General features: G+C 50.7%; 1 protein-coding gene across 1 annotated transcript in view; it reads left to right on the plus strand.

Annotated features, from left to right (window-relative positions):
- The window catches only part of LOC137323158 (collagen alpha-6(IV) chain-like), a 209901-nt gene that overhangs the window by 38335 nt on the left and 145433 nt on the right, over positions 1 to 26133 (plus strand). The window contains exon 4 of the mRNA XM_067986641.1: positions 15706 to 15786. Coding sequence (XP_067842742.1) covers positions 15706 to 15786 — 81 coding nt within the window. The remainder of the gene's footprint in view (positions 1 to 15705; positions 15787 to 26133) is intronic.

The following is a 26133-nucleotide window of genomic DNA, read 5'->3' on the forward strand; positions in this document are numbered from 1 at the left end:
ATACTATAGCAACTTAAAGGCTTTCATCTCTCTGCTTTCATTCGGTTGTTGTGGTTGTGACTCGAGTCAGCAATATCTGTATAGAACTTTATCTGTCCTCACAGAGATCACCAGATCGACAAAGAAGGAACTTGCATTTGTATAGTGACTTTCACAACCAATGAAGTACTTTTTGAAGTGTAGTCACTGTTGTAATGTAGGAAACGTGGCAGCCAGTTTGCGCACAGCAAGATCCCACAAACAGCAATGTGATAAATGACAAGATAATCTGTTCTGGGTGTTAGTTGAGGGATAAAATTTTGGCCCATTTGTACTTGCAAAGCTTTCTTTTTGCATCCAATCAGGAATGCTTTTATACTATGTTGGTACAGTAAAAAACAAACACAAAATCAGGAAAAATTCCGCTCGTGCTGTGGCAGCAACGTAATTCTGTTTCAGATGTCTGACTTCAACCAGATGTGCACAGTTTCACATCTGTCCACGACTGGTATAATAAGGGAGCATGAAATTAACTGAAACTAATTTCTCAGTGTTGAAAGATTATCTTCGATCCATCGTCTTAATTCTCCTGAAACCTTTCCCAGATGGTGTTTGAAGCGTTTAATCTTAAAGTCTGTGACACTAGAAGCTGATGCTTGGACTGGATACCTAAGACTTCAGTGACTAAGCTGCATTTTTACACCCCAGCTGTAGCCCACGGTGTGAAGTGGTTTTGCTTCACGTTGATGGTGCAGTTAGAAGGGTAAATTCTCCGAGAATCCTGCACCACTGTCATAGAATCATAGAATGGAGGAGGCCATTCGGCCCGACGTGCCTGTGCTGGCTCTTTGAAAGAGGCTATCCAATTAGTCTCACTCCCCCTGCCCTGCAAATTTTACCCTTTCAAGTATTTATCCAATTCCCTTTTGAAAGTTATTATTGAATCTGCTTCCACCGCCCTTTCAGGCAGCGCATTCCAGATCAGAACAACTCGCTGCGTAATTAAAAAAATCTCCTCATCTCCCCTCCAGTTCTTTTGCCAATTACCTTAAATCTGTGTCCTCTGGTTACCGACCCTCCTGCCCCTGGAAACAGTTTCTCCTTATTTATTTAGTCAACATGGCTTTGTCAAGGGAAGATCATGTCTGACTAATTTGATTGAATTTTTTGAGGGGGTGACTAGGCGTGTGGATGAGGGTAACGCAGTGGATGTGGTATACATGGATTTCAGTAAGGCCTTCGATAAAGTCCCCCACAGGAGACTGGTCAAGAAGGTACGAGCCCATGGAATCCAGGGTGCCTTGGCACTTTGGATACAAAACTGGCTTAGTGGCAGAAGGCAGAGGGTGATGGTCGAAGGTTGTTTTTGTGACTGGAAGCCTGTGGCCAGTGGGGTACCACAGGGATCGGTGCTGGGTCCCTTGCTGTTTGTGGTCTACATTAATGACTTGGATATGAATGTAAAAGGTATGATCAGTAAGTTCGCTGATGATACAAAAATTGGTAGGGTGGTAAATAGTGAGGAGGATAGCCTCAGTCTGCAGGACGATATAGATGGGTTGGTCAGATGGGCGGAACAGTGGCAAATGGAATTTAACCCGGAAAAGTGCGAGGTGATGCACTTTGGAGGGACTAACAAGGCAAGGGAATACACAATGAATGGGAGGACCCTAGGCAAGACAGAGGGTCAGAGGGATCTTGGTGTGCAAGTTCACAGATCCCTGAAGGCGGCGGAACAGGTAGATAAGGTGGTAAAGAAGGCATATGGGATACTTGCCTTTATTAGCCGAGGCATAGAATATAAGAGCAAGGAGGTTATGATGGAGCTGTATAAAACACTGGTTAGGCCACAGCTGGAGTACTCTGTGCAGTTCTGGTCGCCACACTACAGGAAGGATGTGATCGCTTTGGAGAGGGTGCAGAGGAGATTCACCAGGATGTTACCAGGGCTGGAGCGCTTCAGCTATGAAGAGAGACTGGGAAGATTGGGTTTGTTTTCCTTGGAGCAGAGGAGGCTGAGGGGGGACATGATTGAGGTGTACAAAATTATGAGGGGCACAGATAGGATGGATACTAAGGAGCTTTTTCCCTTCGTTGAGGGTTCTATAACAAGGGGACATAGATTCAAGGTAAAAGGCGGGAGGTTTAGAGGGGATTTGAGAAAGAACTTTTTCACCCAGAGGGTGGTTGGAGTCTGGAACTCACTGCCTGAAAGGGTTGTGGAGGCAGGAACCCTCAACATTCAAGAAGCATTTGGATGAGCACTTGAAATGCCATAGCATACAAGGCTACGGACCAAATGCTGGAATATGGGATTAGAGTAGACAGGGCTGATGGCCGGCGCGGACACGATGGGCCGAAGGGCCTCTATCCGTGCTCTATGACTCTATGACTCTATGACTCTATGACTAAAACCCTTCAGAATTTTGAACACCTCGATTAAATCTCCCATAACCTCCTTTGCTCTGTTGATTCATTGATTTCACCGTGAAATCTTCCCCATCCGGTAAATGTGGATTGAATCCGGACTCGATGTTAAACTAATGTAGATTGGGCCTATCGGGAGGAGGGAATCTCACTCCCCTTCACCTCGGAGTCAGTGTGGGCCTTGACACCTGAATCCCCCACCATCAACATCCTGGGGGTCACCACTGACCAGAAACTTGACTGGACCAGCCACATAAATACTGTGGCTACGAGAGCAGGTCAGAGGCTGAGTATTCTGTGGCGAGTGACTCACCTCCTGACTCCCCAAAGCCTTTCCACCATCGACAAGGCACAAGTCAGGAGTGTGATGGAATACTCTCCACTTGCCTGGATGAGTGCAGCTCCAACAACACTCAAGAAGCTCGACACCATCCAGGACAAAGCAGCCCGCTTGATTGGTACCCCATCCACCACCCTAAACATTCACTCCCTTCACCACCGGCGCACCGTGGCTGCAGTGTGTACCATCCACAGGATGCACTGCAGCAACTCGCCAAGGCTTCTTCGACAGCACCTCCTAAACCCGCGACCTCTACCACCTAGAAGGACAAGAGCAGCAGGCGCATGGGAACAACACCACCTGCACGTTCCCCTCCAAGTCACACACCATCCCGACTTGGAAATATATCGCCGTTCCTTCATTGTCGCTGGGTCAAAATCCTGGAACTCCCTTCCTAACAGCACTGTGGGAGAACCGTCACCACACGGACTGCAGCGGTTCAAGATGGCGGCTCATCACCACCTTCTCAAGGGCAATTAGGGATGGGCAATAAATGCCGGCCTCGCCAGCGACGCCCACATCCCACAAATGAATAATAAAACCCACCTGAATTAGGCTACACTAGGGTTGCCAACTCTGGTCGGACTTATTCTTGGAGATTTCATCACATGACCTCCCTCCGCCCCGTCTGATCAAACAGACATTTTTCCTGTCTAAAATATTTTTATAACTAGTAAACAAAAATGTTCATTTTTAAAGCCCCGATGATTTTTCTCCCAGAGCTGTTGCAGCAGTGTCCTGGAGATTAATCTTTAATTCCTGGAGGCTCCAGGACAGTCTGGGAGGGTTGGGTGTTTAGTGCTGGTAATTTTCTGAAGCAGCTTCCCACGGACACTGAGCTCGGAGTGAGAATCAATTCCTTAATAATTGTGGCATTGAATGATTCCACCATTCTCATTGGTGTCTGGGTTTTGTTGAAATTAAACCAATGGGATTTGGAGGAACGATGCAAGAAAATCAAGATAATTATTGAACGAAAAGTATTTAAGTAAAAACAGGACTGAGAATGAAAAGATATAATAGCCAGAGTTCAGGCAGCTTATATCCTGCAAGATCTGTCAATTGCAAAACGGTGCATGAAATTGTGTTTATGGTCTGGACGATGGGTGTCTGGGTTGAGTCAGGACATCGATCTGTCACTGCAGCTAAGAATATCTCCCGACCTCTTCCCTTTGATGCAACAAATATGTGAGGGTGAATTTTCTTTCCAATTGCTGCCCTTTTGTGGGTGAATGGGGGATGCAGTGAGTGCAGGGATGAGGAGGGAATAAGGCACTCACCGTTAGTAAAAAAAAACACTGCACTCAAATTCTCCCGCCAGAAAAGAGATTTTTGCGGGAGCTTGCTGTGCACAAATTGGCTGCCGCGTTTCCCTACATCGCAACAGTGGTTAGACTTCAAAAGTAAAGCACTTTGGGGCATCCTGAGGCTGTGAAAGACGCTATATAAATGCAAATCTTTCTTTCAGTGTGTGGGCTTTGGACAGTGAGAAGACAGGACATTGACATGCTGCCGAGCAATGTAACTGACCCCTTTCCTGAAAGATGTTTCAGTGCTAAGATGGTAACCATTTGACACGTTTGTAAAAAAAGCATTCAAGGTGATCTTTCTCATCACTAACCGGGTTCCCCCAATAGTGTAAAATACAGTTGTGAAAAGAATTGCACACACATTTCATGATATTCACAGAATCGCCTGACTTTGTGAGTCCGTGCTGCGGTGGTAATGAACACTCAGCTGTTTCAGACGTGGTGAACAGCAGTTGTGAAATAATAGACGAAATGATGATAAAAGAAATGTCTACAATGTTTATGCAGCTGCAACGCAAATCACAGACAAACTGTAAAAGGACAGTGTCAGTGACTCGGCCATCCCACAGTATGTCTGACAATGAAAGAAAGACTTACTTTTATAGAGTGCCTTTTGAAGTGTAGCCACTGTTGTAATGTAGGAAATGTGGCTGATAATTTGCGCACAGCAAGATCCCACAAACAGCAATGAGATAATGACCGGATCATCTGTTTTAGTGATGTTGGTTGAGGGATAAATATTGGCCCCGGACACCAGGGAGAACTCCCCTGCTCTTCTTTGAATAGTGGCCATGGGATCTTTTACATCCACCTGAGAGGGCAGACGGGGACACGGTTTAACGTCTCATCTGATGGGAACAAGCCATTAAAGTATTGAGAGTTCAGTCAGTGGGAAAGGAGGTTAAAAGGCTGATGGACCAAAGTGAGACGTGACCTTCACAAAGGTTACAAACCGCACCGTACAGTTCATCGAGAAATCCTCAACACTCCAACTATCGTCTGCCGACACCCCCACTCGAGGAACGGGGAATCATTATAACGGGGTTCACTTTTTACAAAGGAGCTGCAACAAAAACAAGGGGGTCAAAACTCAGGCCAGAAGAGCCGGGGTCCCAGATACACACTGAGTCCCAGATACATACTGAGTCCCAGATACACACTGGGTCCCAGATACACACTGGGTCCCCGATACACACTGGGTCCCCGATACACACTGAGTCCCAGATACACACTGGGTCCCAGATACACACTGGGTCCCCGATACACACTGGGTCCCCGATACACACTGGGTCCCCGATACACACTGGGTCCCCGATACACACTGGGTCCCAGATACACACTGAGTCCCAGATACACACTGGGTCCCCGATACACACTGGGTCCCAGATACACACTGGGTCCCAGATACACACTGGGTCCCAGATATACACTGAGTCCCAGATACACACTGAGTCCCAGATACACACTGGGTCCCCGATACACACTGGGTCCCAGATACACACTGGGTCCCAGATACACACTGAGTCCCAGATACACACTGGGTCCCAGATACACACTGAGTCCCAGATACACACTGGGTCCCCGATACACACTGGGTCCCAGATACACACTGGGTCCCAGATACACACTGAGTCCCAGATACACACTGAGTCCCAGATACATACTGAGTCCCAGATACACACTGGGTCCCAGATACACACTGAGTCCCAGATACACACTGGGTCCCAGATACACACTGGGTCCCAGATACACACTGAGTCCCAGATACACACTGGGTCCCCGATACACACTGGGTCCCAGATAGACACTGGGTCCCAGATACACACTGGGTCCCAGATACACACTGGGTCCCAGATACACACTGGGTCCCAGATACACACTGGGTCCCAGATACACACTGAGTCCCAGATACACACTGGGTCCCAGATACACACTGGGTCCCAGATACACACTGAGTCCCAGATACACACTGGGTCCCCGATACACACTGGGTCCCAGATAGACACTGAGTCCCAGATACACACTGGGTCCCAGATACACACTGGGTCCCAGATACACACTGGGTCCCAGATACACACTGGGTCCCAGATACACACTGGGTCCCAGATACACACTGAGTCCCCGATACACACTGGGTCCCAGATACACACTGGGTCCCAGATACACACTGAGTCCCAGATACACACTGGGTCCCAGATACACACTGGGTCCCAGATAGACACTGAGTCCCAGATACACACTGAGTCCCCGATACACACTGAGTCCCAGATACACACTGGGTCCCAGATACACACTGGGTCCCAGATACACACTGGGTCCCAGATACACACTGAGTCCCAGATACACACTGGGTCCCAGATACACACTGGGTCCCAGATAGACACTGAGTCCCAGATACACACTGGGTCCCAGATACACAACGGGTCCCAGATACACACTGAGTCCCAGATACACACTGGGTCCCAGATACACACTGGGTCCCAGATACACACTGGGTCCCAGATACACACTGAGTCCCAGATACACACTGGGTCCCAGATACACACTGGGTCCCAGATAGACACTGAATCCCAGATACACACTGGGTCCCAGATACACACTGGGTCCCAGATACACACTGAATCCCAGATACACACTGGGTCCCAGATACACACTGAGTCCCAGATACACACTGGGTCCCAGATACACACTGAGTCCCAGATACACACTGGGTCCCAGATACACACTGGGTCCCAGATACACACTGAGTCCCCGATACACACTGGGTCCCAGATACACAATGGGTCCCCGATACACACTGAGTCCCAGATACACACTGGGTCCCAGATACACACTGAGTCCCAGATACACACTGGGTCCCAGATACACACTGGGTCCCAGATACACACTGGGTCCCAGATACACACTGGGTCCCCGATACACACTGAGTCCCAGATACACACTGGGTCCCAGATACACACTGGGTCCCAGATACACACTGAGTCCCAGATACACAATGGGTCCCCGATACACACTGAGTCCCAGATACACACTGGGTCCCAGATACACAATGGGTCCCCGATACACACTGGGTCCCAGATACACACTGAGTCCCAGATACACACTGAGTCCCAGATACACACTGGGTCCCAGATACACACTGAGTCCCCGATACACACTGAGTCCCAGATACACACTGAGTCCCAGATACACACTGAGTCCCAGATACACACTGGGTCCCAGATACACACTGGGTTCCAGATACACACTGAGTCCCAGATACACACTGAGTCCCCGATACACACTGAGTCCCCGATACACACTGAGTCCCAGATACACACTGAGTCCCAGATACACACTGAGTCCCCGATACACACTGAGTCCCAGATACACACTGAGTCCCAGATACACACTGAGTCCCCGATACACACTGAGTCCCAGATACACACTGAGTCCCAGATACACACTGAGTCCCAGATACACACTGAGTCCCTGATACACACTGGGTCCCCGATACACACTAGGTTCCAGATACACACTGAGTCCCCGATACACACTGAGTCCCAGATACACACTGGGTCCCAGATACACACTGAGTCCCAGATACACACTGAGTCCCAGATACACACTGAGTCCCAGATACACACTGAGTCCCAGATACACACTGGGTCCCAGATACACACTGGGTCCCAGATACACACTGAGTCCCAGATACACACTGAGTCCCAGATACACACTGGGTCCCAGATACACACTGAGTCCCAGATACACACTGGGTCCCAGATACACACTGAGTCCCAGATACACACTGGGTCCCAGATACACACTGGGTCCCCGATACACACTGAGTCCCAGATACACACTGAGTCCCAGATACACACTGAGTCCCAGATACACACTGGGTCCCAGATACACACTGGGTCCCAGATACACACTGAGTCCCAGATACACAACGGGTCTCAGATACACACTGGGTCCCAGATACACACTGGGTCCCAGATACACACTGGGTCCCAGATACACAACGGGTCCCAGATACACACTGGGTCCCAGATACACAACGGGTCTCAGATACACACTGGGTCCCAGATACACACTGGGTCCCAGATACACACTGGGTCCCAGATACACACTGAGTCCCAGATACACACTGAGTCCCAGATACACAACGGGTCCCAGATACACACTGAGTCCCAGATACACACTGAGTCCCAGATACACAACGGGTCCCAGATACACACTGGGTCCCAGATACACACTGGGTCCCAGATACACACTGGGTCCCAGATACACAACGGGTCTCAGATACACACTGGGTCCCAGATACACACTGGGTCCCAGATACACAACGGGTCTCAGATACACAACGGGTCCCAGATACACACTGGGTCCCAGATACACACTGAGTCCCAGATACACACTGAGTCCCAGCCTTAGGGAATTTATTTGATGTATTTGTTCTTGGGATCTGGGCAATTTATTGCTCGTGCTTCGTTGACCAGAGGGCATTTAGAGTCAACCATGCAGTGCGGGGACTGGAGTCACATGTAGGCCCAGACCGGATCAGGACGGCAGGTTCCCTTCCCTGAAGAACTTCAATGAACTCTTTGTTTTTTTATGACAATCTGACAGCTTCATGGCTAATTTCTGGTGGTCGCCCAATTCAGTTTCACAACTTGCCGTGGTACTGTGACCCCTAGACCTCTGCCCGCTCCTTACAAGGCCAGTGGGGTAGGAGGGGGGAGAGGACCAGGATTAGTGATTCCTGACACCTCCCCCCCTCACCCTCACAGGGACCTCCACGGTACGTCCAGTGACACCAGGCCAGGTTAAGGCCACGGATTGAAGATTTGAGGCATTTCTGAAGCAGTCTCCTTAAAAAGGGAGCAGCTCTTTAATCTTCTGTGGGTGTTGGGTGGGGGGTGTGTGGGGTGCATGGGAAGGAGCAGAGCGGCACTCCCAGAGCTGGCACAGTATGCTGCAGAATGTGGCCTTTTTAGCAGGTGCCCCTCGTGGCATCTCACACAAGGGATAGTACATGAGAGACATTGGCACAGAGTCATGTTTTGCCCCAATTATAAAGAAAAAAGAAAGACTTGTGTTTATATAGAGCCTTTCACAACCTCAGGATGTCCCAGGATGGGGATTTATTGTACATCCAGTGCTAAAATAACAGGAGAAAATAACAGGACCTGGGGAAAGACACCAAGGGGGCCTCCACAGTGAATGGGCACAACTGCACCAGATCAGCAGACAAGCAAAATGGGCAACTGCCCGTTCAATTAGTGGGGAAGTTCGGAAACTGCACGGTCAATGGGCACAAGGCGTCTGAAGTAGAATGAAAACAGATTGGATAACAAGGAGAAGAAAGAACTTAACACTTCCCGAGGATCGCTCTTCCCAAGGATCGCCCATCTCGAGGATCGCCCTTCCCGAGGATCGCCCACCCCGAGGATCGCTCTTCCCGAGGATCCCTCTTCCCGAGGATCCCTCTTCCCGAGGATCGCCCATCTCGAGGATCGCCCTTCCCGAGGATCGCCCATCCCGAGGATCACTCTTCCTGAGGATCCCTCTTCCCAAGGATCGCCCTTCCCGAGGATCGCCCTTCCCGAGGATCGTCCGCCCCGAGGATGGCCCTTCCCGAGGATCCCTCTTCCCGAGGATCCCTCTTCCCGAGGATCGCCCTTCCCAAGGATCCCTCTTCCTGAGGATCGCCCTTCCCGAGGATCGTCCTTCCCGAGGATCGTCCTTTCCGAGGATCGCCCTTCCCGAGGATCCCGCTTTCTGAGGATTGCTCTTCCCGAGGATCCCTGTTCCCGAGGATCACCCTTCCCGAGGATCACTCTTCCTGAGGATCGCCCTTCCCGAGGATCCCTCTTCCCAAGGTTCCTTTTTCCCGAGGATCGCCCTTCCCGCGGATCCCTCTTCCCGAGGATCCCCCTTCCCGAGGATCCCCCTTCCCGAGGATCACTCTTCCCGAGGATCGCCCTTCCCGAGGATCGCTGTTCCCGAGGATCCCTCTTCCCGAGGATCGCTCTTCCCGAGGATCCCTCTTCCCGAGGATCGCTCTTCCCGAGGATCCCTCTTCCCGAGGATCGCCCTTCCCGAGGATCCCTCTTCCCAAGGTTCCTTTTTCCCGAGGATCGCCCTTCCCGCGGATCCCTCTTCCCGAGGATCCCCCTTCCCGAGGATCCCCCTTCCCGAGGATCACTCTTCCCGAGGATCGCCCTTCCCGAGGATCGCCCTTCCCGAGGATCGCCCTTCCCGAGGATCCCTCTTCCCGAGGATCCCTCTTCCCGAGGATCCCTCTTCCCGAGGATCGCCCTTCCCGAGGATCGCCCTTCCCGAGGATCGCCCTTCCTGATGTTGACTCTTCCCGAGGTTTGTTTATAAAATCATGAAAAGGAAGAAGTTACAAATGAAAAGGAAATGAAGGAATTCTTTTGCCGGTAGCCATTCCGTGCTGCATTTTTCGAGGGAGGATGTTTTCTCTCAGTCAGCAGCAGTTAATTCCACTAATAGTCGCTGGACCATATCGTAATCCCACTTAACATGAATGAACTGTGGCAGCTCACAACCACAGACCAACCGCTCTGTGTCCTCCCATCTAATCTCTGTTCTTAGGGTCAGTCCGTGGTCTGATTTCAATTGAAAAGTAAAGCTAACATTATTATCTTTAACTGAAGAATCTCTGACTGGCTAATTCCCTCAGTGCTGTGACTCAGCACCACTTACCACCCATGTGTGAAAGGGTAGATGTCATGAATTAGTGCCCCCAGTGTAGGAGCCTGCATGGTGGGTCCACATATTGGGGTAACAGCAGAGAATTGGGCAGGTTACAGTCAGAAAGAAAGAACCTGCATTTATATAGCGCCTTTAACGTAGTAAAACGTCCCCAAGGCGCTTCACAGGAACGATTATCAAACAAAATTCGATAGCTCCTTTCACAACCTCAGGACGTCCCAAAGCGCTTTACAGCCAATGAACTACTTTTTGAAGTGTAGTCACTGTTGTAATGTAGGAAACGCGGCAGCCAATTTGCGCACAGCAAGATCCCACAAACAGCAATGAGATAATGACCAGACAATCCGTTCTAGTGATTTTGGTTGAGGGATAAATATCGACCAGGACACCGGGGAGAACTCCCCCTGCTCTCCTTCGAAATCGTGGCCATGGGACCTTTTACGTCCACCTGAGAGGGCAGACGGGGCCTCGGTTTAACGTCTTGTCCAAAAGACGGCACCTCCGACAGTGCAGCACTCCCTCAGTGCTGCACTACGAGTATCGGCCTGGATTACGGGCCTAACTCTCTGGAGCGGGGCTCAAACCCACGACCTTCCGACTCAGAAGCGGGAGCGCTATCACTGAGCCAGGAATTAATTTAAGTGGAGGGAGATCGGGCTGGATCCTTCACAGGAGGGCGTTCCGACCAGTCTAATGTTCACTATTCACAGTGTCCAGGTGACACCTGACACCCGTTGCTGCCCCAGCCATGCCTCCCCTCGGCTAGTTCCTAAATCAGCAGCCCAGCGGAGTGATCCTGCTGCTCGTCAGGCAGATTTTAGAGTGGATCATCTCACTCAGGCAAAGAATCGGACGTGGATCGAAATGGTTTCATCAACACCAGGGAGAAAAAGATTAATTTCAAGTGTCCCTGAGCCTTCTACCTGGGAGACTGTTGCCATGGCTACTGATGGTGTGTCCATGACGATATTTGCACACTGCGCAGGTTAGAGTAGAGACCTGGGAACAGTGGGGGTGGAATTGGAGAGGGCCGCCCTGCCGACACATACTGAGTGCGGGAAACTATCCCTGCGCCAGAACAGGAGGCCCGTCGACAGTTGCCAACCCTCCAGGATTGTCCTGGAGTCTCCAGGAATTCAAGATTTAGCTCCAGGACGTTGCTGCAACCCAGGAGAAAAATCATAGGGGCATTAAAAAAACGTTTTTAAAAATTTTCTTTCATTGATTGTAAAAATATTGGAGATGGGGGATGAGACTGTTTGACTGGGGTGGGCGGTTAGAGGCCGGAGGTCATGTGATGAAACCTCCTGGAATACGTCCAACCAGAGTTGGCAACCCTACCGAGGCCACTTCGAAATTGGGAGCTCAGGCCTCGGGGGGCAATAGGGGGAGGGGGGTGATCGGGGGGGGAGGGTGATTGGAAGGGAGAGCGATCGGGAGCAGGGTGATCGGTGGGGTGGGGTTTGGGAGTGGGATGATCGGCGGGGGGTTTGGGAGTGGGATGATCAGGGGGGGCGATCGGTGGGGATGAGGATGATTGGGGGGGTTTGGGAGTGGGATGATTGGAGGGGGCGATCGGTGGGGGGGAGGATGATTGGGGGGGGTTTGGGAGTGGGATGATCAGGGGGGCGATCGCTGGGGATGAGGATGATTGGGGGGGCTGATCGAGAGGGGATTAGGATGATCGGGGGGGTTTGGGAGTGGGATGATCAGGGGGGCGATTGGTGGGGGGGAGGATGATTGGGGGGTGTTTGGGAGTGCGATGATCGGGGGGGGGGTGAGAGTGGGATGATCGGGGGGTCAATCGCTGGGGATGAGGATGATTGCGGGGGGTTTGGGAGCAGGGTGATCGGGGGGGGTGGGGTTTGGGAGTGGGATGATCGGAGGGGGCGATCGGTGAGGATGAGGATGATTGGGGGGGGTTTGGGAGTGGGATGATCGGGGGGTCGATCGCTGGGGATGAGGATGATTAGGGGGGGTTTGGGAGTGGGATGATCGGGGGGGGGGTTTGGGAGTGGGATGATCGGGGGGGGGTTTGGGAGTGGGATGATCGGGGGGTGGCTTGGGAGTGGGATGATCGGGGGGTCGATCGCTGGGGATGAGGATGATCGGAGGGGGCGATCGGTGGGGATGAGGATGATCGGAGGGGGCGATCGGTGGGAGGGAGGATGATTGGGGGGGCTGATCGAGAGGGGATGAGGATGATTGGGGGGGGTTTGGGAGTGGGATGATCGGGGGGGGGGGTTTGGGAGTGGAATGATAAGGGGGGGGTTTGGGAGTGGGATGATCGGGGGGTCGATCGCTGGAGATGAGGATGATTGTGGGGGGTTTGGGAGTGGGATGATCGGGGGGTCGATCGCTGGGGATGAGGATGATTGGGGGGGGTTTGGGAGCAGGGTGATCGAGGGGGGTGGGGTTTGGGAGTGGGATGATCGGGGGGGCGATCGGTGGGGATGAGGATGATTGGGGGGGGTTTGGGAGCAGGGTGATCGAGGGGGTTGGGGTTTGGGAGTGGGATGATCGGAGGGGGCGATCGGTGGGGATGAGGATGATTGCGGGGGGTTTGGGAGTGGGATGATCGGGGGGGGGGTTTGGGAGTGGGATGATCAGGGGGTCGATCGCTGGGGATGAGGATGATTGGGGGGGTGATCGAGAGGGGACGGGGGGGTGAGCAAGGTCAGTGGGACTGCTGTGGACTGCGACGAACACTGCGATTGAAGGATTGCAGGTTTCTATGATGGGATGAGTTGAACGGACTGAATGGCCTCCCTCGTCAGTTCTAATTTTTGTGAACTTTTGATTGAGACTGACTACAAATCTTTGGAGAGTATTGTTAAGAAATCTTTTTTCTGAACCCAAACAATTAGAAAGGGGAGTCGCTACTTTGGTACAAATGTGCTCTGAAAGTGAAGTGTACGCACAGAACTGGTGTCTTCACTGACAATACTTTGAGTCGAGACGAATAAAAGGAAAGGAAGACGGTGATTGTGATTGATCCCTGAGTTAAGCCAGGCGTGAGCTGATTAAAGGGGTTGGGAACTGGGGGCAGTTGGTCACATTCGGTGGTGAGAAATTGTTGTCCTTTGTTCGGTCCAGGCACTTCCCCTTTAAGAGAGTAAAATATGAGGGTCGGGAATGATAATGGAAGGGCAGCACCAGAATCTTCCAGAAACAGTAGCTAAGACTTGATTTATTGAACAATTTTTTGAGTGAGCGTTGTGTCTGAATGGGGAGTTAATGTGAACACTTTTATTCCATTATGACTTGTCTCAGTGGGTAGCTCTCTCTCGCCTCTGAGTCACCCACTCCAGAGACTTGAGCACAAAATCCAAGCTGACACACCCAGTGCAGTACTGAGGGAGCGCTGCACTGTCGGAGGGTCAGTACTGAGGGAGCGCTGCCCTGTCGGAGGGTCAGTACTGAGGGAGCGCTGCCCTGTCGGAGGGTCAGTACTGAGGGAGCGCTGCACTGTCGGAGGGTCAGTACTGAGGGAGCGCTGCCCTGTCGGAGGGTCAGTACTGAGGGAGCGCTGCACTGTCGGAGGGTCAGTACTGAGGGAGCGCTGCACTGTCGGAGGGTCAGTACTGAGGGAGCGCTGCACTGTCGGAGGGTCAGTACTGAGGGAGCGCTGCACTGTCGGAGGGTCAGTACTGAGGGAGCGCTGCACTGTCGGAGGGTCAGTACTGAGGGAGCGCTGCACTGTCGGAGGGTCAGTACTGAGGGAGTGCTGCACTGTCGGAGGGTCAGTACTGAGGGAGCGCCGCACTGTCGGAGGGTCAGTACTGAGGGAGCGCCGCACTGTCGGAGGGTCAGTACTGAGGGAGCGCCGCACTGTCGGAGGGTCAGTACTGAGGGAGCGCCGCACTGTCGGAGGGTCAGTACTGAGGGAGCGCCGCACTGTCGGAGGGTCAGTACTGAGGGAGTGCTGCACTGTGGGTGCCCCTGGCTCTAATGTTGTGAAAGGCGCCATATAAATGCAAGCTGTTTCTTACTATTAATTAAGATTCTATCTGTGATGTTCATTACACTCAGTCATTACATCAGTTGTTAATTACACTCAGCCATTGTACTCAATCATTACACTCAGTCATTACACTCAGTTATTACAGTAACTCCAACCTATGGTTTTTATCTGGGATTTATTTATTTTGCACATATTCAAATTAATTATGCAACGCCCTCGTTTTCCGCACTATCCCTTGTGACTGATTTAATTTATGTGTCTGGGGTGTGTGGATCTAGTGTTGTTGTGATGTCAGAATTAATGAGATTTACCTTCACAAACCCTGAGAAACAATTTGTCCAAAGCAGCAACAACAAGGATGGAATAGAATGGATTAGAGCTCGGCCGTTCAGGGGTGATGTCGGGAAGCACTTCTTCACACAAAGGGGAGTGGAAATCTGGAACTCTCTCCCCCAAAAAGCTGTTGAGGCTGGGGGTCAATTGAAAATTTCAAAACTGAGATTGATCGATTTTTGTTAGGTGAGGGGATTAAGGGTTACAGAACCAAGGTGGGTAAATGGAGTTGAGGTACAGATCAGCCATGATTTAATTGAATGGCGGAACAGGCTCGAGGGGCTGAATGGCCTCCTCCTGTTCCTATATACCAAAGAGATGGGTTTCGATTGGAGAATTAATGTTTCTGACACTATTCAAGCCCCCTAAATTGGACCTCTTTGCGCCCATACTCCACCCATCTCTCTCTCTATCCTAACACCCTATAACTCTGAACTCCACATGTTATTTTCCTGGGTCCCAGTTCATGTATCAGTGAGTTTTCAACCAATTCTACAAAGTACTTGGTGTTGCCGTAAAAGATTGCAAATGAAAAAAGTGAAACTTTTGTCAAACACGAGTAGATTATTAACCAACTCCTTGAATATCCCTTGAGTCACATCCTGTTTTCACTTTTTTTTCTTCCTTAGGGTGGAAAATCTTACTCTGGACCGTGTAACGGGAGAGACTGCAGTGCAGGATGCAAGTGTTTCCCAGAGAAAGGAGCGAGAGTAAGTACACACAATGCAACCAATACACGGAGCAGGCTGCAGGAACGTTCACATGAATACTGAGTGAGAGGGACAGCCCCTCGTTATTCTGGTGCCCTCAGACTTTCAGGCGATAGTTTTGGCCTCTTGGAACCTCACTGAACTCCATTAAATATTGGCGAATCACAGCTCGCAGCTTGGTAGATTCCTCCCTGTGGGATAGGCTCCTCACTGTGGGATAGACTCACTGTGGGATAGACTCACTGTGGGATAGACTCACTGTGGGATAGACTCACTGTGGGATAGACTCACTGTGGGATAGACTCACTGTGGGATAGACTCACTGTGGGATAGGCTCACTGTGGGATAGACTCACTGTGGGATAGACTCACTGTGGGATAGACTCACTGTGGGACAGACTCACTGTGGGACAGGCTCACTGTGGGATAGACTCACTGTGGGATAGACTCACTGTGGGATAGGCTCACTGTGGGATAGACTCACTGTGGGATAGACTCACTGTGGGATAGACTCACTGTGGGATAGACTCACTGTGGGACAGGCTCACTGTGGGATAGACTCACTGTGGGATAGACTCACTGTGGGATAGGCTCACTGTGGGATAGACTCACTGTGGGATAGGCTCACTGTGGGATAGACTCACTGTGGGATAGACTCACTGTGGGATAGACTCCTCACTGTGGGATAGACTCACTGTGGGATAGACTCCTCACTGTGGGATAGACTCACTGTGGGATAGACTCACTGTGGGATAGACTCACTGTGGGATAGACTCACTGTGGGATAGACTCACTGTGGGATAGACTCACTGTGGGCTAGACTCACTGTGGGATAGGCTCACTGTGGTATAGACCCACTGTGGGATAGACTCACTGTGGGATAGACTCACTGTGGGATAGACTCACTGTGGGATAGACTCACTGTGGGACAGGCTCCTCACAGGTTTTAGCGGGGGATAGCATCGCAGGATGGAAGGAAGCTCGAGGAATCTGGCTGCAAATTTCCATTATTAATGGCAGTGAATTGCTTTTGGTGCAATGACCTCTTCCAGTGGTGTTCCAGTGATGTGAATCTCTGGGCAGGGAAGGCTGACATCTACCCCTTAATCATACACACCTAGAAACTACACACCTGCATATTATTGGGCGTGCTTGCACAGCCTCACTCTGTCCACTATCTTTAGTGACGACATTAACCCATTGAAGATAAATGGGTTGACACTCATAAAGTAGCAGGTACTGGAAGTCCAAGGCAACCTGTTATTATAGACAATCATTTCTAGGCTATAGTGACTGTTCCTGGTCTCTGTATGATCATTTCTGGAGGAGACCAGAAGCTTCAAGGTTCACAGCAGCTTCCACTACTTTCGAAAGTACCATTGTAAGGGCAGCAGTGGGGTCCAGGGGCAGTAACCAAACAGTTAGAATTGGGGCCTTACTTGAGAAGGGATAACAGCATCAGGACTCCCTCCGTGCAATGGAAAGTGAGTCTGTTGTTTTATATTTGTGAGCTCCCCGCTTGGAGCAATTAATATCGTTATTGTGTTCACTGAGCCACTGTGTCGGAGTTCTGAAGAGTGACAAGGGTAATTTTAGGAAATTGCTCTCCCAGCGCGGGGCCTCACCCATCGGGAGAGCATGCCAGGAAGTTTGGGGAGTGCACACCCTGGGATTTTCTATCCATGAATATCCGTGAGATTTGGTGAGATTGCCCTGATGCTGTTCACAGTGCAGGTATGTGCAGAATCACTTTGTGTGTTTAAACTGTTTTGAATCTGTTACGGAATGGCTCGGCTGAATTCCAGAGTTCTTATTACATCGTAGAGAAGATTTGAAGAAAAAGATGAAAATAAAAGCTTTTAATATTCCAACGGCATGACAACACGGCTACAAACATAACCTGATGAGTGTCACTGGAAAAAACATGTCTAAACATGTCTGGTCACCAGAATGGGTCATTTGTTCACTGGACCTCCCAAGCAGAATCACCCAGCACTGGCTTACAGATAATTTTGAGAATTGGTTTGACACAGACACGGGGCTGAGTTCACATCACAACCTGATAGTTTAATCCAGTCTCCCAAATGTCAAATAGGCCCATTTGGCTGTTTTACAGGAAGTATTAGGCTCTGAAATACCACATGAAATAAGGTCTTAAAGTGTCCTGATAACCTCACGTCAATCGTAAGGCAAACTAGTGACAGTTTCATTGTTTACCTTTCTGAGATGGTAAATATTGGATTGGGGGCTGTGATTCTTCCCACTCAATTCCAGAAATCCAAAGGTCTGTAAGGGTAGGTCTGGCTGGACAACCAATGGGAAGCCCACCGGTGCTTGTGTGCTGGATTAACTCCTGCACACACTCAAAGGTCCTTAAGCCGTGTCTCTGCTGACAAGTTTCTAAGGCGTTATGATAAGTGGGGTATGTCCCTGTGTGGAGAGAGTGTGCACTCTGTGTCAGGCAAAGCTGTCGATTTCCCAGCGGTTTGGCTCCGAGACTCCTTAACTCAGTGTTGGCTTTCCGTCTGATCGAAGAATCGAATACAGGAGCTCGTTTTCACCAACGGAAGTGATTGTTGGTGCCAGAAAAAATTAAACACATCAGGAGGAAAGGCCTTGAATTTACACCAAGTAATACAGACACTCAATATCCCACCTCCCCACTATCTTAAATGAGACGCTAACTCCTTTAAAGTAAATATATTAACACCTCTGGTGAAAATAAAATGGAGACAGGGACACGAGATAAATAGTCTGCCTGTCCGTTGTGTTCTGCCCCCAGGGCAGGTCCTAATTCAAGTCTCGCACATGAGATTCTCGAGCCTCTCACCAGGGACGGGGTGGTTTCCCGTTGCCTTCCTCACGGTTTTTATCTTCAGACTATCTTCTCCTAGGTGGGCTGCAACCAAGGCTGAAGAGCCGATCTACCCTGTACAATGGGGGGAGGCCACTCACTCCCATCGAACACAAGCTCCCCCGCTGGGCATCTACCCAGTATTCAGAGCCAGAGCTCCAGACTCAGCTCGCTGGGGCTGTCTGGAGCGGGGCTCGAAAAAGCAGGAATATGCAAAAACACTGAGCCAGTGGTCTCTCTGTCCAGATGCAAGTAGCCCACTGGATAGCCCAGTATCTTCACTCACCTGAACTGTGGCTTGAACCCTTCAGCTTCTGACTCAGAGGCGGGAATATTACCACTGAGCCAGAGGCTTGCTCTGAGATGGAGGGTGTTCCTCATTTAATTTTGTGCCCAAAGACATTAACAATTCCATTAACTTTGTTGGTGAAATTGTTGCCCAGAGTGTTACCCTTTTTCACTAAATTTAGTGAACGAAGAAAAGTAAACTCCATCGTGCTCTTTGACCTCAGTGTACGACTGATCTAGACGCCTGTCTAGACTCCTCGGGACTGTCTGTTTGAGTTGATGCTGGCAGAGAGAGTTGTCGCTGACTGTACCTGGGCACACTGTTTCTGGTTGTCGAGCGGACAAAGCTTCCCGACTCCCACACAAGCTCGGAATAATACATCGTCCGTTCGAACTGTTGTTACTCCAGTATCTAGAATGTTCCGAATATGTGAATAACTTTAGAGACGAACGGGCGAAAATGGGAATTTCTCTGTAAGGATCCGTAAACAAAGAAGCAGGAGAGGTGATTACAAGTCAGTCACCGGCTAACTACAAGTGGAGGTTGTTACTGAATAACTACCATCTAACCTCAGCAAACGCAGAACCTGTGGAATTGTTTAAGAGGGAGTTAGACGGTTTCCTGTTTTTAATGGCATAGAGAGAGGGATGGGGGGAGAGGGAGAATGAGACAGAGAAAGGGAGATAGAGAGAATGGGGAAGAAACAAAGAGACAGAAAGAAAAAGAGGGGCAGAGAAGGAGAAGGAGACAGAAAGGGTGAGAGAGAGAAAGGGGAAGAGTCAGAAAGAGAGAAGCAGAGTGGGGGGGGGGAAAGAGAGAAAGATACAGAGAGGGAAGAGAGGTAGAAAGGGGAGGAGAGGGAGAAAGAGACAAAAAAACAGGGAGAGAAAGAGATAGAGAGTGAAAGAAGGCGGGAATGCCACAGGATTGGTTTGGGATAAGACAATGATGGAGAAGTCCAGAGTTCAGTCAATAGGTGGACGTACCCCCTGCCTCCCACAGCAAGATGTGGGAAGTGAAGCAGAGAGGCAGCGTGGCAGGGGTTAGGTCACGAGACAGGTTGTGCACCGCCCACACCCTAGTCTATCTGCTTTCCAACTGGCGTCAGGAGTTTAACTGGAGCCCAATGTCAGAGCGAGTTTAGTGGCAATGTTTATACTTTGCAGTTTGATTCAAAGCAGATGTCAGTTCAAAATGAAACCCAAATGTCCAGCTGTAAATGTTAATGAGCTTCTAGAAACTGTTAGGTGAAGCGTCCATTGGTTATTGGGAAGAAATTTATCTTGAAGTCTGTCGCACTGACAACCCTCTCAGTGTCTCCGGAGGGACCCTGCTGATAAGAGTATAGTGTTATTAAAGAAGCCTTGGTTAGTTGAATCATTTTGAACTGTTTGTACAATCAGCTACTTTGTGACCCTCGACCTTTAGCAGCTGGGAGCGGGAGGGCGAATTCAAGTGCTGCCTGATTGGTTTAACAATGTGTCCCATTCCTTCTCCTTTCCCATTCACGTTTATTCTCCATCTTCTCTCTTTAATCCTGCGATTCAAAATTACTATACTTCGTTGTATCGATCTTTTATTCCCATTTTTAGAACACTTTTTCCTTTCAGTCAGATTTCCCTTCTGTTTTCCGTTTCTTCATTGATTTCCTTTCCTTTCCCAACTTCCTAATTCACTTAAAACAATGAGGCCAAAGTTCCTCAGCGGTGATTCTATCAGAACGCAGGGACTGTGCTCCAGAACTGGCCCTGATTCTATCAGAACGCAGGGACTGCGCTCCAGAACTGGCCCTGATTCTATCAGAACGCAGGGACTGTGCTCCAGAACTGGCCGTGATTCTATCAGAACGCAGGGACTGCGCTCCAGAACTGGCCGTGATTCTATCAGAACGCAGGGACTGTGCTCCAGAACTGGCCCCGATTCTATCAGAACGCAGGGACTGTGCTCCAGAACTGGCCCTGATTCTATCAGAACGCAGGGACTGTGCTCCAGAACTGGCCCTGATTCTATCAGAACGCAGGGACTGTGCTCCAGAACTGGCCGTGATTCTATCAGAACGCAGGGACTGTGCTCCAGAACTGGCCCTGATTCTATCAGAACGCAGGGACTGTGCTCCAGAACTGGCCCTGATTCTATCAGAACGCAGGGACTGTGCTCCAGAACTGGCCCTGATTCTGTCGGAACGCAGGGACTGTGCTCCAGAACTGGCCGTGATTCTATCAGAACGCAGGGACTGCACTCCAGAACTGGCCCTGATTCTATCGGAATGCAGGGACTGTGCTCCAGAACTGGCCCTGATTCTATCGGAACGCAGGGACTGTGCTCCAGAACTGGCCCTGATTCTATCGGAACGCAGGGACTGCGCTCCAGAACTGGCCCTGATTCTATCAGAACGCAGGGACTGCGCTCCAGAACTGGCCCTGATTCTATCGGAACGCAGGGACTGCGCTCCAGAACTGGCCCTGATTCTATCGGAATGCAGGGACTGCGCTCCAGAACTGGCCCTGATTCTATCGGAACGCAGGGACTGTGCTCCAGAACTGGCCGTGATTCTATCAGAACGCAGGGACTGTGCTCCAGAACTGGCCGTGATTCTATCAGAACGCAGGGACTGTGCTCCAGAACTGGCCCTGATTCTATCGGAACGCAGGGACTGTGCTCCAGAACTGGCCCTGATTCTATCAGAACGCAGGGACTGTGCTCCAGAACTGGCCCTGATTCTATCAGAACGCAGGGACTGTGCTCCAGAACTGGCCCTGATTCTATCAGAACGCAGGGACTGTGCTCCAGAACTGGCCCTGATTCTATCAGAACGCAGGGACTGTGCTCCAGAACTGGCCGTGATTCTATCAGAACGCAGGGACTGCACTCCAGAACTGGCCCTGATTCTATCGGAATGCAGGGACTGTGCTCCAGAACTGGCCCTGATTCTATCGGAACGCAGGGACTGCGCTCCAGAACTGGCCCTGATTCTATCGGAACGCAGGGACTGTGCTCCAGAACTGGCCCTGATTCTATCAGAACGCAGGGACTGTGCTCCAGAACTGGCCCTGATTCTATCAGAACGCAGGGACTGCGCTCCAGAACTGGCCCTGATTCTATCGGAACGCAGGGACTGCGCTCCAGAACTGGCCCTGATTCTATCAGAACGCAGGGACTGTGCTCCAGAACTGGCCCTGATTCTATCAGAACGCAGGGACTGCGCTCCAGAACTGGCCCTGATTCTATCGGAACGCAGGGACTGTGCTCCAGAACTGGCCCTGATTCTATCAGAACGCAGGGACTGTGCTCCAGAACTGGCCCTGATTCTATCGGAACTCAGGGACTGTGCTCCAGAACTGGCCCTGATTCTATCGGAACGCAGGGACTGTGCTCCAGAACTGGCCGTGATTCTATCAGAACGCAGGGACTGTGCTCCAGAACTGGCCCTGATTCTATCAGAACGCAGGGACTGCGCTCCAGAACTGGCCGTGATTCTATCAGAACGCAGGGACTGCGCTCCAGAACTGGCCGTGATTCTATCAGAACGCAGGGACTGTGCTCCAGAACTGGCCGTGATTCTATCGGAACGCAGCGACTGCGCTCCAGAACTGGCCCTGATTCTATCAGAACGCAGGGACTGCGCTCCAGAACTGGCCGTGATTCTATCGGAACGCAGCGACTGTGCTCCAGAACTGGCCCTGGTTCTATCAGAACGCAGGGACTGCGCTCCAGAACTGGCCCTGATTCTATCAGAACGCAGGGACTGAGCTCCAGAACTGGCCCTGATTCTATCAGAACGCAGGGACTGAGCTCCAGAACTGGCCGTGATTCTATCAGAACACAGCGACTGCGCTCCAGAACTGGCCCTGATTCTATCGGAACGCAGGGACTGTGCTCCAGAACCGGCCGTGATTCTATCAGAACGCAGGGACTGTGCTCCAGAACTGGCCCTGATTCTGTCGGAACGCAGGGACTGTGCTCCAGAACTGGCCCTGATTCTATCAGAACGCAGGGACTGTGCTCCAGAACTGGCCCTGATTCTATCAGAACGCAGGGACTGTGCTCCAGAACTGGCCCTGATTCTATCAGAACGCAGGGACTGTGCTCCAGAACTGGCCCTGATTCTGTCGGAACGCAGGGACTGTGCTCCAGAACTGCCCCTGATTCTATCAGAACGCAGGGACTGTGCTCCAGAACTGGCCCTGATTCTGTCGGAACGCAGGGACTGTGCTCCAGAACTGGCCCTGATTCTGTCGGAACGCAGGGACTGCGCTCCAGAACTGGCCCTGATTCTATCAGAACGCAGGGACTGCGCTCCAGAACTGGCCGTGATTCTATCAGAACGCAGGGACTGTGCTCCAGAACTGGCCCTGATTCTGTCGGAACGCGGGGACTGCGCTCCAGAACTGGCCGTGATTCTATCTGAACGCAGGGACTGCGCTCCAGAACTGGCCCTGATTCTATCAGAACGCAGGGACTGTGCTCCAGAACTGGCCGTGATTCTATCAGAACGCAGGGACTGCGCTCCAGAACTGGCCGTGATTCTATCAGAACGCAGGGACTGTGCTCCAGAACTGGCCGTGATTCTATCAGAACGCAGGGACTGTGCTCCAGAACTGGCCCTGATTCTATCAGAACGCAGGGACTGCGCTCCAGAACTGGCCGTGATTCTATCAGAACGCAGGGACTGTGCTCCAGAACTGGCCGTGATTCTGTCGGAACGCAGGGACTGCGCTCCAGAACTGGCCGTGATTCTATCAGAACGCAGGGACTGTGCTCCAGAACTGGCCCTGATTCTATCAGAACGCAGGGACTGTGCTCCAGAACTGGCCCCGATTCTATCAGAACGCAGGGACTGTGCTCCAGAACAGAGAGGCCCCGGGGACCGAATTAAATTCAACCTTGGGTTTCAGCAGAATAAATCAGGCCACCAACGGGCACCAATAAGGCTCATCTATCAGGGAGTCACCTATTTCGGCTCGCACCGAGGCCCAGAGGTAATTCCGGGAAGGGAGGAGCGGATTGCTCGGGGGGGATGGATGGGATTCGGGGGGAGGTGATCGGAGGGGATTGGAAGCTGTAGAACACTTTGGGACGTCCTGAGGTCATGAAATACAAGTCTTTCCACAAAATACAATAATATCTGGGCCTTTGAGGGGCCTCCCTTTTAGACTGGTCAAGACGTGGAAATACCAATTGGAGTTTACACATTGCTCCTTAAAGGGAACATCACAAACTCCGCCCATGGAAAACCAATTTAGAAATCCGGGTCTGCACTGGGCGACTGAGCCTCATTGAAATATTGAAAATATTGCCAGGAAAGAATGGCCCGACCAATTTAACCGTGGCCTGAGTCCCATGCAGATCAGGCCTGGGCCTCTGCCCTGCTAAATTGGTTATTATTGTGCCCATAAAATCGGCATGACAATGTTAAATTTAGACCCCGATGTGTCTTGCTGTAGTGCTGAATCGGTGAGCAGTAATTTATTATTAATTTTAAATCGTTGCGTCTGTTTTTAACCAGACTTCCCTCTTTCTCACACCAGGTTGGTTTTAATTAAACAGAATGTAGTCTGTGCCGCCTGCCTTATTCACGGAGTATTGAACATAAACACAATGTCACAGCCCATCGGGCAATGTGCTCGCTCGCTTCACAAGAGTCAACATGCCCGGGAGCTTCGAATATTAACATCTCCGTGGCCTCAGTAATTTACAAACACTTTTTAAGAAAGAAGAGAGAACGTGAATTCATTTTGCACCTTCTCGCTTTCTCAGGACATCACAAAACACTTCACAACCAATTAATTACTTCCCGAAGTGTAGACAAAGACAGAGCCTTTTTCTGCACAACTAGGCCCCACAAAACAGCAAATTAAATTGGCTGTAAAGCACTTCGGGACATCCTGAGGTCATGAAAGGCGCTGTAGAAATGTGAGTTCTTTCTTTTTCTTTTGTCCGGCGGAGCTTTGGTGCGCCTTGACTCAGATTTGTGGCCATTGGGCATAAAGTCGGCCTAGTGTGCCACTACTGCAGTACAGTGCAAATAGTCGTGCAAGTGAGGTGATTATGAGACTCGGGCCAGTCGAGACTCTGAACACCATCACTGAGCTGGCACAGATACGTAAGAGAGTCTCAGCCTGTCGAGGACTCACAGGTTAACCGTAACCTACTGCTCTCGCACTGCTGGCTGTTTCCTACACACCGTACTGGGGTCTGGTGCAGTGTGCTGGATAGTTACACACCCCAGATCTCTCAAATATCGCCCTTCTTTCTCCATCCCTGAGGTCATTTCTTGTGTTGGTGTGTGAGGAGGACCCCTCTCCTGATAGCCACAGATCAACAGTCCTCACTGGGGAAATCGGCCCCACCTTCTCTGCTGGGTTTTTTTTGGATGAAATATTAAGTTTGATTAAAGTACCATTTTCTTTTTCATCCTTTCCTGATCCAGGGAATTGGGAAACGAGGAATGATGAGACTATAATGGACTGAGTAAATTAGATTGACTTCAGTTTTATTTTGTAATCCTGCACAGATGCTGCATTAAGAATCAAAGGAATTACAGCAGAGAAGGAGGCCATTCAGCCCATTGTGCATGTGTCAGTGCTAGCTCCTTAACTTTTTTTTTTATTCGTTCATGGGATGTGGGCGTCGCTGGCAAGGCCGGCATTTATTGCCCATCCCTAATTGCCCTCGAGAAGGTGGTGGTGAGCCGCCTTCTTGAACCGCTGCAGTCCGTGTGGTGACGGTTCTCCCACAATGCTGTTAGGAAGGGAGTTCCAGGATTTTGACCCAGCGACGATGAAGGAACGGCCGATATATTTCCAAGTCGGGATGGTGTGTGACTTGGAGGGGAACGTGCAGGTGGTGTTGTTCCCATGATCTACTCTACCATAATCCCATTTCCCTGCACTTTCCTTATATCCTTTTATATTCTCTCTTTATAAATGCTGATCCAATTCCCCTTTAAGTGAGGTTACAATTTTTTTTTATTCGTTCATGGGATGTGGGCATCGCTGGCGAGGCCAGCATTTATTGCCTGCTGCTCTTGTCCTTCTAGGTGGTAGAGGTCGCGGGTTTGGGAGGTGCTGTTGAAGAAGCCTTGGCGAGTTGCTGCAGTGCATCCTGTGGATGGTACACACTGCAGCCACTGTGCGCCGGTGGTGAAGGGAGTGAATGTTTAGGGTGGTGGATGGGGTGCCAATCAAGCGGGCTGCTTTGTCCTG

This window comes from Heptranchias perlo, chromosome 6 (genome assembly GCF_035084215.1).
Source record: "Heptranchias perlo isolate sHepPer1 chromosome 6, sHepPer1.hap1, whole genome shotgun sequence".
Taxonomy (NCBI): domain Eukaryota; kingdom Metazoa; phylum Chordata; class Chondrichthyes; order Hexanchiformes; family Hexanchidae; genus Heptranchias; species Heptranchias perlo.